The sequence below is a fragment of the Oryctolagus cuniculus genome, chromosome 6 (genome assembly GCF_964237555.1).
Source record: "Oryctolagus cuniculus chromosome 6, mOryCun1.1, whole genome shotgun sequence".
Lineage (NCBI taxonomy): Eukaryota > Metazoa > Chordata > Mammalia > Lagomorpha > Leporidae > Oryctolagus > Oryctolagus cuniculus.
In genome coordinates this window covers 59608371-59621411 of record NC_091437.1, presented here as the reverse complement: position 1 = coordinate 59621411, position 13041 = coordinate 59608371, and the positions used below count along the sequence as shown (strand labels likewise).

At 39.0% G+C, this 13041-nt stretch overlaps 1 protein-coding gene across 6 annotated transcripts in view; it reads right to left on the bottom strand.

Annotated features, from left to right (window-relative positions):
- The window catches only part of CREBRF (CREB3 regulatory factor), a 90218-nt gene that overhangs the window by 42795 nt on the left and 34382 nt on the right, over positions 1–13041 (bottom strand). For all 6 annotated transcript variants that reach the window (XM_070076425.1, XM_008255394.4, XM_051843622.2 and 3 more), the window contains one exon: positions 11071–12157. In XM_070076425.1, the coding sequence (XP_069932526.1) occupies positions 11071–12157 (1087 nt within the window). The remainder of the gene's footprint in view (positions 1–11070; positions 12158–13041) is intronic.

Below are 13041 nucleotides of genomic sequence, written 5' to 3'. Positions count from 1 at the left end.
AAGGGACATTATATTTTGATAAAAGGTTCTATTCAGCAAGAAGACATAACAATCATAAATGTATATGCACCCAACACAAAACCATTCAGATATATACAGCAAATACTATTAGACCTAAAGGGAGAAACGGATTCCAATACAATAATAGTGGGTGACCTCAACATTCCACTCTCATCAATGGGTAGATCATCCAGACAGAAAATCAATAAAGATACAAAAGAATTGAAAGATACTTATGAGCAAATGGACATAACAGACATTTACAAGACATTTCATCCAACAGCCTCAGAATACACATTCTTCTCTTCAGTACATGAAACATTTTCTAGAATAGACCACATATTAGGCCACAAATCAAGTCTCAGCAAATTTTAAAAGACTGAAATCACACCATGTATCTTCTCAGATCATAAAGGAATAAAACTAGAAATCAGCAACAAGAAGAATGATAGAACACACATAAATACTTAGAAACTAAACCACATGCTACTGAATGATCAATGGGTCATTGAGGAAATTAAAAAAGAAATAAAAAACTTTTTTGATATAAATGAAAATGAAAAAACAACATATCAAAACCTGTGAGATAAAGCAAAAGCAGTATTAAGAGATAAGTCTATAACATTAAGTGCCTACATTTAAAAAGAGAAATGTCTCAAATTAAAGATCTAATGATATATCTTGAAGACTTAGAAAAAGAAGAACAAACCAAACCCAAAGTCAGCAGGAGGCAAGAAATAATAAGGATCAGAGCAGAAATAAATGAAATTGAAACTTTTAAAAAAGGGGCCGGTGCTGTGGCATAACAGGTTAGGCTGCCACCTGAAGGGCCGGCATCCCATATGGGCGCCAGTTCAAGTCCTGGCTGCTCCACTTCCAATCCAGCTCTCTGCTATGGTCTGGGAAAGCAGTAGAAGATGGCCGGCCCAAGTCCTTGTGCCCCTGCACCCGTGTGGGAGACCTGCAAGAAGCTCCTGGCTCCTGGCTTCGGATTGGCCCAGCTCCAGCTGTTGCAGCCAATTGGGGAGTAACCAGCATATGGAAGATACACCCCTCAACCCCCGAGTCTCCTTCTCTCTCTGTGTTACTCAGAGTTTCAAATAAATAAATAAATATTTTATAAAAAAAAGAAACTTAAAAAATGCAAAATATCAACAAAAAGGTTAGCTTTTTGAGAAGATAAACAAAACAGACAAACCTCTAGCCAGACTAACAGAGAGAAAAAGTTCAAATAAGTAAAATTAGAAATGAAATAGGAGACATTACAACTGACACCACTGAAATACTAAGGATCATAAGAAATTACTATGAAGAACTATACGCTAATAAACTGGAAAACCTTAAAGAAAATAATAAATTCCTGGATTCATATAAGCTATCATGATTAAATGAAAAATATGCAGATAGCCAAAACAAACCTAAAACAATCAATGACATTGAAGCAGGAATCAAACATTTTCCATCAAGGAAAATTCCAGGACCTGATGGCTTTACTACTGAATGCCACAAAACATTCAAAGAGGAAGTAACTTCCATACTCTTAAAACAATTCCAAAATATTGAACAGGATGGAATTCTGCTAAACTCTTTTTATGAGGCCAGCATTGCTTTGATACCAAAACTAAACAAAGACACGAAACAAAAAGAAAACTACAAATCTATATCCTTAATGAATATAGATGCAGGGGCCGGCGCTATAGCGTAGCGGACAAAGCCGCCACCTACAGAGCCAGCATCCCATATGGGCACTGGTTTGAGTCTCGGCTCTTCCACGATCCAGCTCTCTGCTGTGGCCTGGAAAAGCAGCTGAAGTGGCCCATGTGCTTGGGCCCCTGCACCCACGTGGGAGACCCAGAGGAAGCTCCTGGTTCCTGGCTACGGATTGGCTCAGCTCCGGCTGTTACGGCCATCTGGGGAGTGAACCAGTGGATGGAAGACCTCTCTCTGAGCTCTCTGTCTCTCTTCCCTCTGTGTAACTCTTTCAAAAAAAAAATAAATCTTTTTAAAAAACAATGAATATAGAAGCAAAGATCCTCAAAAAAATACTAGAAAATCAGATCCAAAACTACATCAAAAAGATCATACATCACAATCAAGTGGGATTTATCCCAGAAATGCAAGAGTGGTTCAACATTCACAAATCAATAAATGTCATAAGTCACATTAGTAGAATGAAGAACAAAAACCATATGGTCATCTCAAGATGTAGAGATAATATTTGATAAGATTCAACACTCTCTCATGATAAAAAAAATCCACAAAATGGGTATACAAAATTTCCTCAAAATTATAGAAGCTATATATGACAAAACAACAGCCAATTTATTGAATGAGAAAAAAACTGAAAGCACTTCCCCTCAGATCTGGAACAAGACAAGGAGGTTCACTTTTGCCACTCCTATTCAATATAGTACTGGAAGATTTAGTGAGAGCAATTAGAGAGGAGAAAGAACTAAAGAAGGTCAAAATTGGAAAACAGGAAGTCAAATTATCCATGTTTGCTGATGACACGATATTGAATGTAGAAAAACCTACATATTCCACTAAAAAGCTGTTAGAATTGATGAACCAATTCAGGAAAGTTGCAGATTATAAAATAAACATACGTACAAAAAACAGGTTTTTTGTATGCTAATCATGAACTCAGAGAAAGAGAAATCAAGAAAGAACTCCCATTCCCAATCCACAAAAAGATCAAATATTTAAAAAAATCAAATACTTAGGAGTAAAATTTTTTTTTTTTTAAATTTTTGACAGGCAGAGTGGACAGTGAGAGAGAGACAGAGAGAGAAAGGTCTTCCTTTGCCGTTGGTTCACCCTCCAATGGCCGCCGCTGCAGCCGGCGCACCGCGCTGATCCGATGGCAGGAGCCAGGATCCAGGTGCTTTTTTTTTTTTTTTTTTTTTTTTTTTTTTTTTACTTAGGAGTAAATTTAACCAAAGAAGTGAAAGATCTCTACAACGAAAATTATCAAACACCGATGAAAAAAACATCAAGGAAGCAAAAAAAAAAAAAAAAAATTCCTTGCTTATGCATGAATCAGTATCATTAAAATGTCTATATTACCTAAAGCAATCTATAAATTCAATGAAATCCCTATCAAAATACCAATGACATTCTTTACAGAACTAGAAAAAACAAACCTAAAATTCATATGCTATCACAAAAGACCCCAAATATTCTAAGCAATCCTGGACAAGAAAAATCAAGCTGGAGGCTTCACAATACTTGACTTCAAAGCACACTACAAACCTATATAATGAAAACATCATGGTACTGGCATGAAAACCAATACACAAATCAATGGGACAGAATAAAAAGCCCAGAAATTAATCCAGATACATATAGCCAACTGATTTTTGATAAAAATACTCAGACCATACAGTGGAGTGAGGATAATCTCTTCAATGAATGGTGCTGGAAAAACTGGATTCATATATATATAAGAATGAAATTAGATTCCTACCTTTCACCATATACAAAATCAACTCAAGATGGATCAAAAACCTAAGTTTAATGCCTGAGACTAGAAGAAAATGTAGGGGAAACACTCCAAGACATTGGTACAGGGGATGACTTCTTGTACAACATCCCCAAAGCACAGGCAACAAAATCAAAATTAAACAAATGGGACTATATCAAACTCAGAAGCTTTTGCACAGCCAAGAAAACGATCAACAGAATGAAGAGACATCCAACAGAATAGGAAATAATATTTGGGGGCCGGCCTTGTGGCGCAGGGGGTTAATCCTCTGCCTGTAGTGCTGGCATCACATATGGACAGCAGTTCTAGTCCTTGCTGCTCCTCTTCCAATTCAGCTCTTTGCTACAGCCTGGGAAAGCAGTGGAGGTTGGCCCAATGCTTGGGCCCCCACAACCGTGTGGGAGAACCAGAGGAGGCCCCTGGCTCCTGGCTGCTGACTGGTCCACTTCTGGCCATTGCGGCTATTTGGGTAGTGAACCAGCAGATGGAAGATCTTTCTCTTTGTCTCTCCCTCTCACTGTCTGTAACTCTGCCTCTCAAATAAATAAAATCTTAAAAAAATATTTTTAAACCACCTATCTGATAAAAGATTAATATCACAATATATCAACAACTTAAAAAGCTTAACAATAAAAAGACAAGCAATCCAGCTAAGAAATGGGCAAAGCACTTCAACAGACAGTTCACAAAAGAACAAATACAAATGGCCAACATATATATGAAAAAATGCTCATTACGGAAATGCGAATCAAAACCACAATAAGATATCACCTCACCCCTCTCAGAGTGGCTAAAATCTGAAACACAAGAGAGTTTCAAATGCTGGCAAGAATTTGGACAAAGGGGAACACTTATACACTGTTGGTAGGAATGTAAATTAGTGCAGCCACAGTGGAAAACAGTGTAGAGATTTCTTAAAAATCTAGAAATAGACTTGTCATATGATCCAGCAATCCCACTACTAGTTATATATCCAAAAGACTTGAACACAGTGTATCAAAGAGATACCTGTACCACCATGTTCCTGGCAGCACTGTTAACAGCCAAAATGTGGACTCATCAAGGTGTCCATCATCAGATAATGGATTTAAAAAAAAGGTTATATATACACAATGGAATATTATTCAGCTATAAAACAGAATGAAATTCTACCATTTGCAGCAAAGTGGACACAACTGGAGGACATCATGTTGAGTGAAATAAACCAAACCCAGAAAGACAAATACTCCATGTTATCCGTTATATGTAGGAGCTAAAATTTTAAAAAATAAAAGAAAGAAATGTCTGTGTGTATCAGTGTTGCTGCAAATATAGTTTTATAAAACCTTATTTTATAGCTCTGTGAAACCAATGGTTAAGAATGTTATTCTACTGTAGTTTAAATGATCTTTGATTACTCCAAAATTTACTATATATGGGTGGAACGGTTATTTTTCCATTCAATTACTGTTTACAGTTGTTTATATTCCCACTAGAGTTTTTTTTAACTTGTTAAAATTCTTGTTCTTTTAAAAAAAGTTTAGTAAGGTTTACAAAGCAAATTTTCATTCTGAAGGCTCAATTCTTAGTCTTACAACCATGTAACTTCACGACCCCGAACAGTTATATCCTGTCCACAGAATAGGCTCTATTAAAACTTGGGAGCCAGTCCAGACAGGGACTGAAACTCCATTTTGCACCTTTCCTGGAACTCTGAAGGCTCAAGAACTGTTGTAGTCGTCTGCCAGGAAACAGCATCAAGGGAGCTAGTCATCACAAAAGGGCCTTTGTAAACTGTCTGCTACAAATTATAGCAATCAACCCTCCCTAAAACCAGCACTCTGAAACAAACTACAGCTCCCCTGACTTTTCTGAGTTAAAGAATTTCTTCTTGTTTCTCACAAATAATTCACCTTTACATCCTTGAAGTTATTTGCTTAACTCTTTCTTTCAAGAAAAGGGGAGATTTTCATTAGCGAGGGTGAATGAAGCCCAAATGATACCATAAAATTAACATATGCTGAATAAAATTAAGCATGTTGTTCATTAACATCTGTGGAATTGTTCAAGTAATGCTAACCAGAAGAATTTTATTCAAGTCAACTGGAAGTGAATAAATTAAATGTCATCCAAACATTCAACCGTGTTTGATTAACTAGGTCCAAGAAGAAAACTGTCCCCTGCTGAGTGCCAGCAAATATATAAAGCCATTGTACAGTTGCTTACAAACAGTAAGCTCACAAATAAGGGTTCTTCTATAGAGAACAAGAGAAGAAAATGTGGCATAACAAGACAATACCAATTCTAACACTGGTTCCCCTCCTCATAGTCAACAGCTGATAAAATGGAAATGGGGTCAATTTACCATATGACCTCTCTTTAAGGACATCCTCATCTCTCAACATATTTATTCAAGTGGAATCTAGTCAACAGATCAAAGATGAATTTATAAAATAGAGTTCAAAGTCAAAGAGGTACAGGCAATTGGTTTAGTAGTTAAGATGCTGCTCGGAGGGACTGGTGCTGTGGCACAGTGGGTAAAGCCATGGCCTGTGATACCCAGCATCCCATATCAGAGTGCAGGTTCAAGTCCTAGCTAATATTCTAATCCAGCTCCCTCTAATGTGGCTGGGAAGGCAGCAGATTATGGGACCCTGTCATTCATGTGGAAGACCTGGATGGTTTTCCTGGCTCTTGGCTTCAGTCTGGCCCAGCTTTGGCTGTTGTGTCCATTTGGGGAGTGAACTAGCAGACAGAAGATTCTCTCATTCTCATTCTCTCTCTCCCTCCCTCCCCGTCATTCTACCTTTAAAATAAATAAATTATACACACACACACACACACACACACACATATATGGTGCTGCTTAGATTGCTTGCATCCTATATTGGAGTATGAAGTCCCAGGTTTGCTCCTGATTCCAGCTTCTTGCTAATGCATATCCTGAGAGGCAGTAGATGTTGGTTCAAGTGCTTGTTCCCTGCCACCCATGTGGGAGACCTGGATTTAGTTTTGAGCTCCTGACTTTATCCTATCCCAGCTCTGGCTGATATGAGTATTTGGGCTTGAGGGAACCAGTGAATGAGAGATTTGTGTTTCTCTCTCTTTCTCTCTCTCTCTCTCTCTCTGTGTGTGTGTGTGTGTGTGTGTGTGTCTGCCTTTCAAATAAATGAAATTAAAAAAAAAAAGTCAAAGAAAAGCATGGCCCAAGCTCTAGGATGGTTCCTGTGAATCTGGGGCAGCTCCACAGCCCCAAGCTCCAAGATAGTCCTTGTGAATCCAGATCCCAGACTTCCTGTGTGCTGATCCAGACATCCAGGTGAGCCCACCTGAGGATGCCAGAAGCAAGCCTGTCCATGTATTTCTTCACTTGACCTGCCCACAATCTCCAGATGAGTTGATTAGCGAAGGGCTTTCCATGGCAAAACAAGTCTACAAAGCCTGGAAGATATGTCTATATTTTCAAATACACAGACACCAATGCAAGGCCACAAGGATTATGAATAACCAAGGAAACTGATATCACCAAAGGAACAAAAAAAATACCAGCAACTGGCCCAAAATAAATAGGGCTCTATTAACTGCCTGACAAGGATTGTGAAAGAGAGAGAGAGTTATAGACAGTGAGAGAGAGACAGAGAGAAAGGTCTTCCTTCCGTTGGTTCACTCCCCTAATGGCCACCACGGGCCGGCGTTGAGGCAACCCAAAGCTAGGAGTCAGGTGCTTCCTCCTGGTCTCCCATGCAGGTGCAGGGACCCAAGCACTTGGGCCATCCTCCACTGCAGAGGATTAGCCAAGTGAGCCACGGTCAGACAAAGAATTTTTTAAATCATCTCAAAGAGGCTTGGGAGAGACCTCTCCCAGAGACTCTCCTGGCTCTGGCTCCTGGCTTAGGATTGGTGCAGCTCCAGCCGCTGCGGCCAACTAGGGAGTGAACCAACAGATGGAAGACCTTTCTCTCTCTGCCTCTACTTCTCTCTGTGTGTGACTCTAACTTTCAAATATATAACAAAATAAATCTTAAAAAGAAACAAATATAGTTGTATGTATAAAAAGTAAGGATGACAGCTGCAGGCAGTATGAAGGTTCCCTAAAATATTAAAAACAGAAATCTCAGGCCGGCGCCTTGGCTCACTTGGCTAATCTTCCGCCTGTGGTGCTGGCACCCTGGGTTCTAGTCCCGGTTGGGGTGCTGGGTACAAGTCCTGGTTGCTCCTCTTCCAGTCCAGCTCTCTGCTGTGGCCCAGGAGGGCAGAGGAGGATGGCGCAGTGCTGGCCGTAGAGGCCGTTAGGGGTGTGAACCAACGGAAAGAAGACCTTTCTCTCTGTCTCTCTCTCTCTCACTGTTTATAACTCTCTGTCTCTCTCTCTCTTTCACTGTCTAACTCGGCCTGGCAAAAAAAATTTTTAAAAAATCAAATTTCATATAATCCAGTAATCCCACCTCAGATACAGCCAAAAGAAATGAAATCACTATCTTGAAAAGATATCTGCATTACCATGCTCACTGCAACACTATTCACAACACCCAAGACATGGAACCAAGAGTCCATCAATAAAGAAATTATCACACACACACAATGGAATATTATCCAGTCTTTTAAAAGGCAGATATTTGGGCTGGCATTTTGGCACAGAGAGTTAAGCCATCACTTGCAACATTAGCATCCCATATTGGAGTGCCTAAGGAGCAAGGAGTAGAATGGGGGCTCCCAGGGGCTGGGGGGAAATAGAGCGGTTGTTGGTCAAAAGGTACAAAGCTTCAGTTATGCAAGGTAAGTACATTCTGGAGACCTAATATACAGCACTGTGACTATAGTTGATAATGTTGTACTGCGTACTTAGAAATCTGCTGAGTAAATCTTAAATCTTCTTACAACACATATAGGGTCTTCAAAAAGTCCATTAAATGTGTACAATGAAATTATGCATGGATTTTTAAAATTTCTGAACTGAAATGAACTTATCTTTTAAAATTTTCATTCAGAAGGCTGGCGCCACGGCTCACTAGGCTAATCCTCCGCCTTGCGGCGCCAGCACACCGAGTTCTAGTCCCGGTCGGGGCGCCGGATTCTGTCCCAGTTGCCTCTCTTCCAGGCCAGCTCTCTGCTGTGGCCCGGGAAGGCAGTGGAGGATGGCCCAAGTGCTTGGGCCTTGTACCCCATGGGAGACCAGGAGAAGCACCTGGCTCCTGCCATTGGATCAGCGTGGTGCACCGGCTGCAGCGCGCCAGCCACAGCGGCCATTGGAGGGTGAACCAACGGCAAAAGGAAGGCCTTTCTCTCTGTCTCTCTCTCTCACTGTCCACTCTGCCTGTCAAAAAATTTTAAAAAAAATTTTTTCATTCAGAAAATTTTTCAGAGAGAGAGCATGCACATGGCTCTCATCTGTTGGTTCACCCCCCAAATAAAATATTCATCTGGGGCTGAAGCCAAGAGCTGAGAATTCAATCCAGGTCTTCCAAGTGGGCGGCAAGAGTTCAGTTATTTGAATCATCACTGCTAACTTTTATGGTCTGCACTAGCAAGAAGCTGGAGTCAGGAGCCAAAACCAGAGCTGGATTACGAACCCAGGCACCCCAAGATCGGACACAAGCATCTTAATCAGCACTTAACCGCTAGGCTGATTCCACTTCCCTACAAATTTTTAAGTACCCTCAAATACATTAAACATGTGTTATGAACCTTAGATATACATAAATTTTATTTGCTAAATGCACCTCGAAGTTGGGGTGGAAAGCAGTCAGGAAAAGCAAAACTATAAATACAAGTACAGCCAATGGCATAGTCCTTGCTTGCCTTGGTGAGAGTGGCGTTTACCGATTCCCTCTGATCTATATGCATTTAAGCACCTGCTGGTAAAGGCATTTCCTTCCCCACATTCTTTCCCTCATCTTGTCTCACTTTTGTCCTAACCTAGTGTTTGATGGGAGACTAAAAGCAACCAAATTGATCCGTCAGATTTTAATGGCTTTCATGGATGCATTATGATCTTCCTAGGTGGGGAGCTAAATAAATCACCTCTACATACCAAGACAAATTTCCTTGAAATATCTCAAAAAAATTTTTATTAATTTCCCAAGAGAAAATTTTTCGTGGCAAGCAAAAAAGACAACTGTTCTATTTAGCCTACACAGCATTCTAAAGTAAATAAAAGAAAAAAGCATAAACCTTTTTTACAGTACTCTTGGCTTACTGGAAACTCCCTACAAGTCAAACAACTTGTTTGTATCAAATATATAGATCTAAGCATTTTTGTCATGAAAAGCAATGTCGCTCAGCAATGACAGTACTTCAATGGCTGCAATACAGCTAAAGTGCCTTAAAAATTTTTCATGGATGCAACTGGAAACCATTATACTTACTGAAATAAGCCAATCCCCAAAAGACAGATATTATATGTTTTCCCTAAAATGTAATGTATTGGAGTGAAATGGACATTTTGAAATTCGATGACTGTTTATAGCCCTTATCTCTTCTGTTGAGGAACAGTGTTTTTTTTTTTTTTTTTTTTTTTTCACACTACTTGTTGAACTCTTTTACTTAGTGTAAAGTTAACCTTACAATCATTGAGTAAACTGAAAGTAGATTTCTGTAAAAATTAAGAGTGGGAATGAGAGAGGAAGGAGGAAGAAGGGTTGGAGCGTGAATGGGAGAAAGGGAAGTATCACTATGTTCCTAAAGCTGTATATATGAAATACATGAAACCTGTATAGCTTAAAGCTTAAAAAAGAAAAAAAAAAGTTAGTATTGAAAAAAGCTTCTCAGAAAATTAAATACGAAGACCTTGAAATTCCAGTAATCATGATTATAACAAAAAGGCTCTTTTTGATTATTATAGTTTCTTTATAAATAACTTAGTTTTATGCATAATTACTAGTATCAACACTATTTTTGAAGAAAATAACTTCTGCTTATATTTTAGATCTTCACTATTTCATGTGCATTTTAAGTGTACCAATTAGCAATACCATTTTAATAAACAAATCACACAAGCATGCTGAAGTGAACCAGTTCCCCATAGGTTTCATTTTCTTTGACCCTTTTATTTATTCACATTGCATATAAACAAAGCAGAGTCTCCCTTTCACATTCATCAAATTATAGCATGTATTTTTCTGAAATGAGAAAATACTGTGGAAATAAAAATGAAGCAGGCACAAAGAAAAGGCTCTGCTTGACATTATTCATTAAATAGGCTTTGATGGTTATAGTCATGAGTAATATAAATAAACCATCATTACCCGGCTCAGCATTCTAGCTATACCTAACTTCTAAACTATGATAAAGGGACACATGCAGAAACAGGAATTTCTTTGAATTAATAAACTCTTGGTACCTTTTCACAACCACTCAAAGGAGTGACAAAATCAAGTCACTTAACATAAGATCAATTAAAAATATGCTTTCAAGGAATCAGCATATCAATTACTATATATGCAAAAGTAATCACTTCAGAGAAGTTTGAATAGAAACAACAGTTGTATATCTGGGTCAGTTTACCAAGTCATTTAATCCTCAAACTAAAGAAATCATCTGTACAAAAACTTTTGATTTTAGCAAACTAACAGCAAAGGCAGCTGGCAAGCCTCCAGTCATTATAATACCTGGTTCAGAGAAAGTATCACTAATATCATCATCCTTGTCATCTTCATAATCCTCTTCCTCTTCTTCTTCCTCCTCATTTTCAGACAGTTCATGCTCGCTGCCAAATCCTTCATCATGGTCCTCATCATCAACATCTTCCTCGTCCTCCTCATCTTCTTCAGGACTGCATTTGGTTGGCTGCTCACCCAAGTTGTCGGAGACAAAAAGAGAATAATTGTGCTCTTCTTTTTTCTGGGATGAATTTGAGATGGAAGTGCTGGCAGAAAGGCTGCTACTCTCTCCTGCTGCTACTGACCCAGGACCCTCCTGGGGCAGCGGACTGAGTAAAAGTTCCTGGGTTTCTTTAAAAGGCAAGGCAGGAGTGGCATGACCCTGAAGGGGCTCCACTCCTTTTCTCTCTTGTCTCTTTGCTACTGCACCACAGTAGCATGTGTTCTCCTTTGCTGCATCGGAGTGCACCTGGCTCAACAGGGGCCGACTCTGTTGCACTGGGTTGATCTTTACCTTTGCCTTTTTTACATAGTCTTTACATTCAACATGGAAGTTCACCTTTTCATTATGATACATGTTGGTCTTCACCATGATTTGTGTGCTTGACGTGGGTTTGCTTGCTTTTTGGACACAATCTGACAAAGGAACCTCAGACTGAAGAGTCTTAGAAGAACACACAGGGGCAGCTGCTCTGCTTGTGATCTTTTTACCAGGGAATGAGGAGGGCAAGGGATTTTGTTTGACACTGAAAAGCGAATCTGGATAATAAAGGGAATCAGAAACAGACTGAGAGTCCTCACTATTTAGCTGGGCCAAAGTTGGAGTTTTACTTATGACCTCTTCATCTTGATAAGGGCTAGAAAAGTCATCAAGACCCAAGTAATCCACTTCTTTTGTTCCCCAGATGTCACAGCTGGTTAGTTTGGTGTATTTTGTTAAATCTTCACAGTATGTATCCCACTGTTCCCAGTTTGAGGTTAAGGTGCCCTCGTTATCCAGGACATCTGTGAAAGACTCCAGATTTTCAATGTCTTTGCAGTCCTCCAAAGAAAGGAAGTTGTCTCTAGGATTCTGTTGGTAGTTCATCTCTCTATCCTGAGAAAGGTTTAGAAAAAGAAATCACACACCATATTTTAGGAAGGAAATATTCACCACCAACCTCACTCCCATATACCAAATTGATAATTCACAACGTTAACCTTTATTTTAAGATAAAGACTACTGACATGGCACTTCACCATGCCACAGAATATCATTTCTTTCACCAAGGGAGGGAAAAATACGAGAGACTTAGGAATGGTTCAAATATCAAAAACTCAAGCTTTACCATAAGCATTCTTCCTTATGGTAGGTTTTGGAGCTTTGTCCTTACAAATAAGCTTCAATTAAGAAGCAAATAATCAAGACCTTATCTTTATTACAGAAGAAATTGTCTTCTTAAGGAGCAACTTCAGTAAAGAGACAAAGAGCGATTCAAAGACATTTGAAGGCATCAACAGAATGAGAAAATCTTTTCCAAGACCTTACAACAACTTTTGAACATGGAGAGTAAAATATTACTCATGATTCTAGAGATGTGATTCTGAAATGTCAGTAAGACTGCAGCCATGGAAAAGAATGAAGTTTCACTCTATTGTACTAACACGAAAGGCTGCCCACCACATATTTTTGTCAAAAAGACTAAGTTATAAAACACTGTATCTATAAACATATCATCCAATTCAAAACATAAGCATGCTTACATATAAATATACTCATATGCTCATATAGTCAGTGGAAAAACTGTCAGCAGCAACTACCCCTTGGAAAAAGATTTGGAGGACAGAGGATCAGGAAGGAAATGAGAAAGTTTCCAGTTTTCTAGTTTCTTCTAACTGATTTGATTTTGGGCTGATTTGTTTATTTTGGCTTTTTTGTTTTATTTCAGCTTGTATGTTCATCTTTGTGTGCTTTTAAAGCTTACTGAACTATAGTTTACA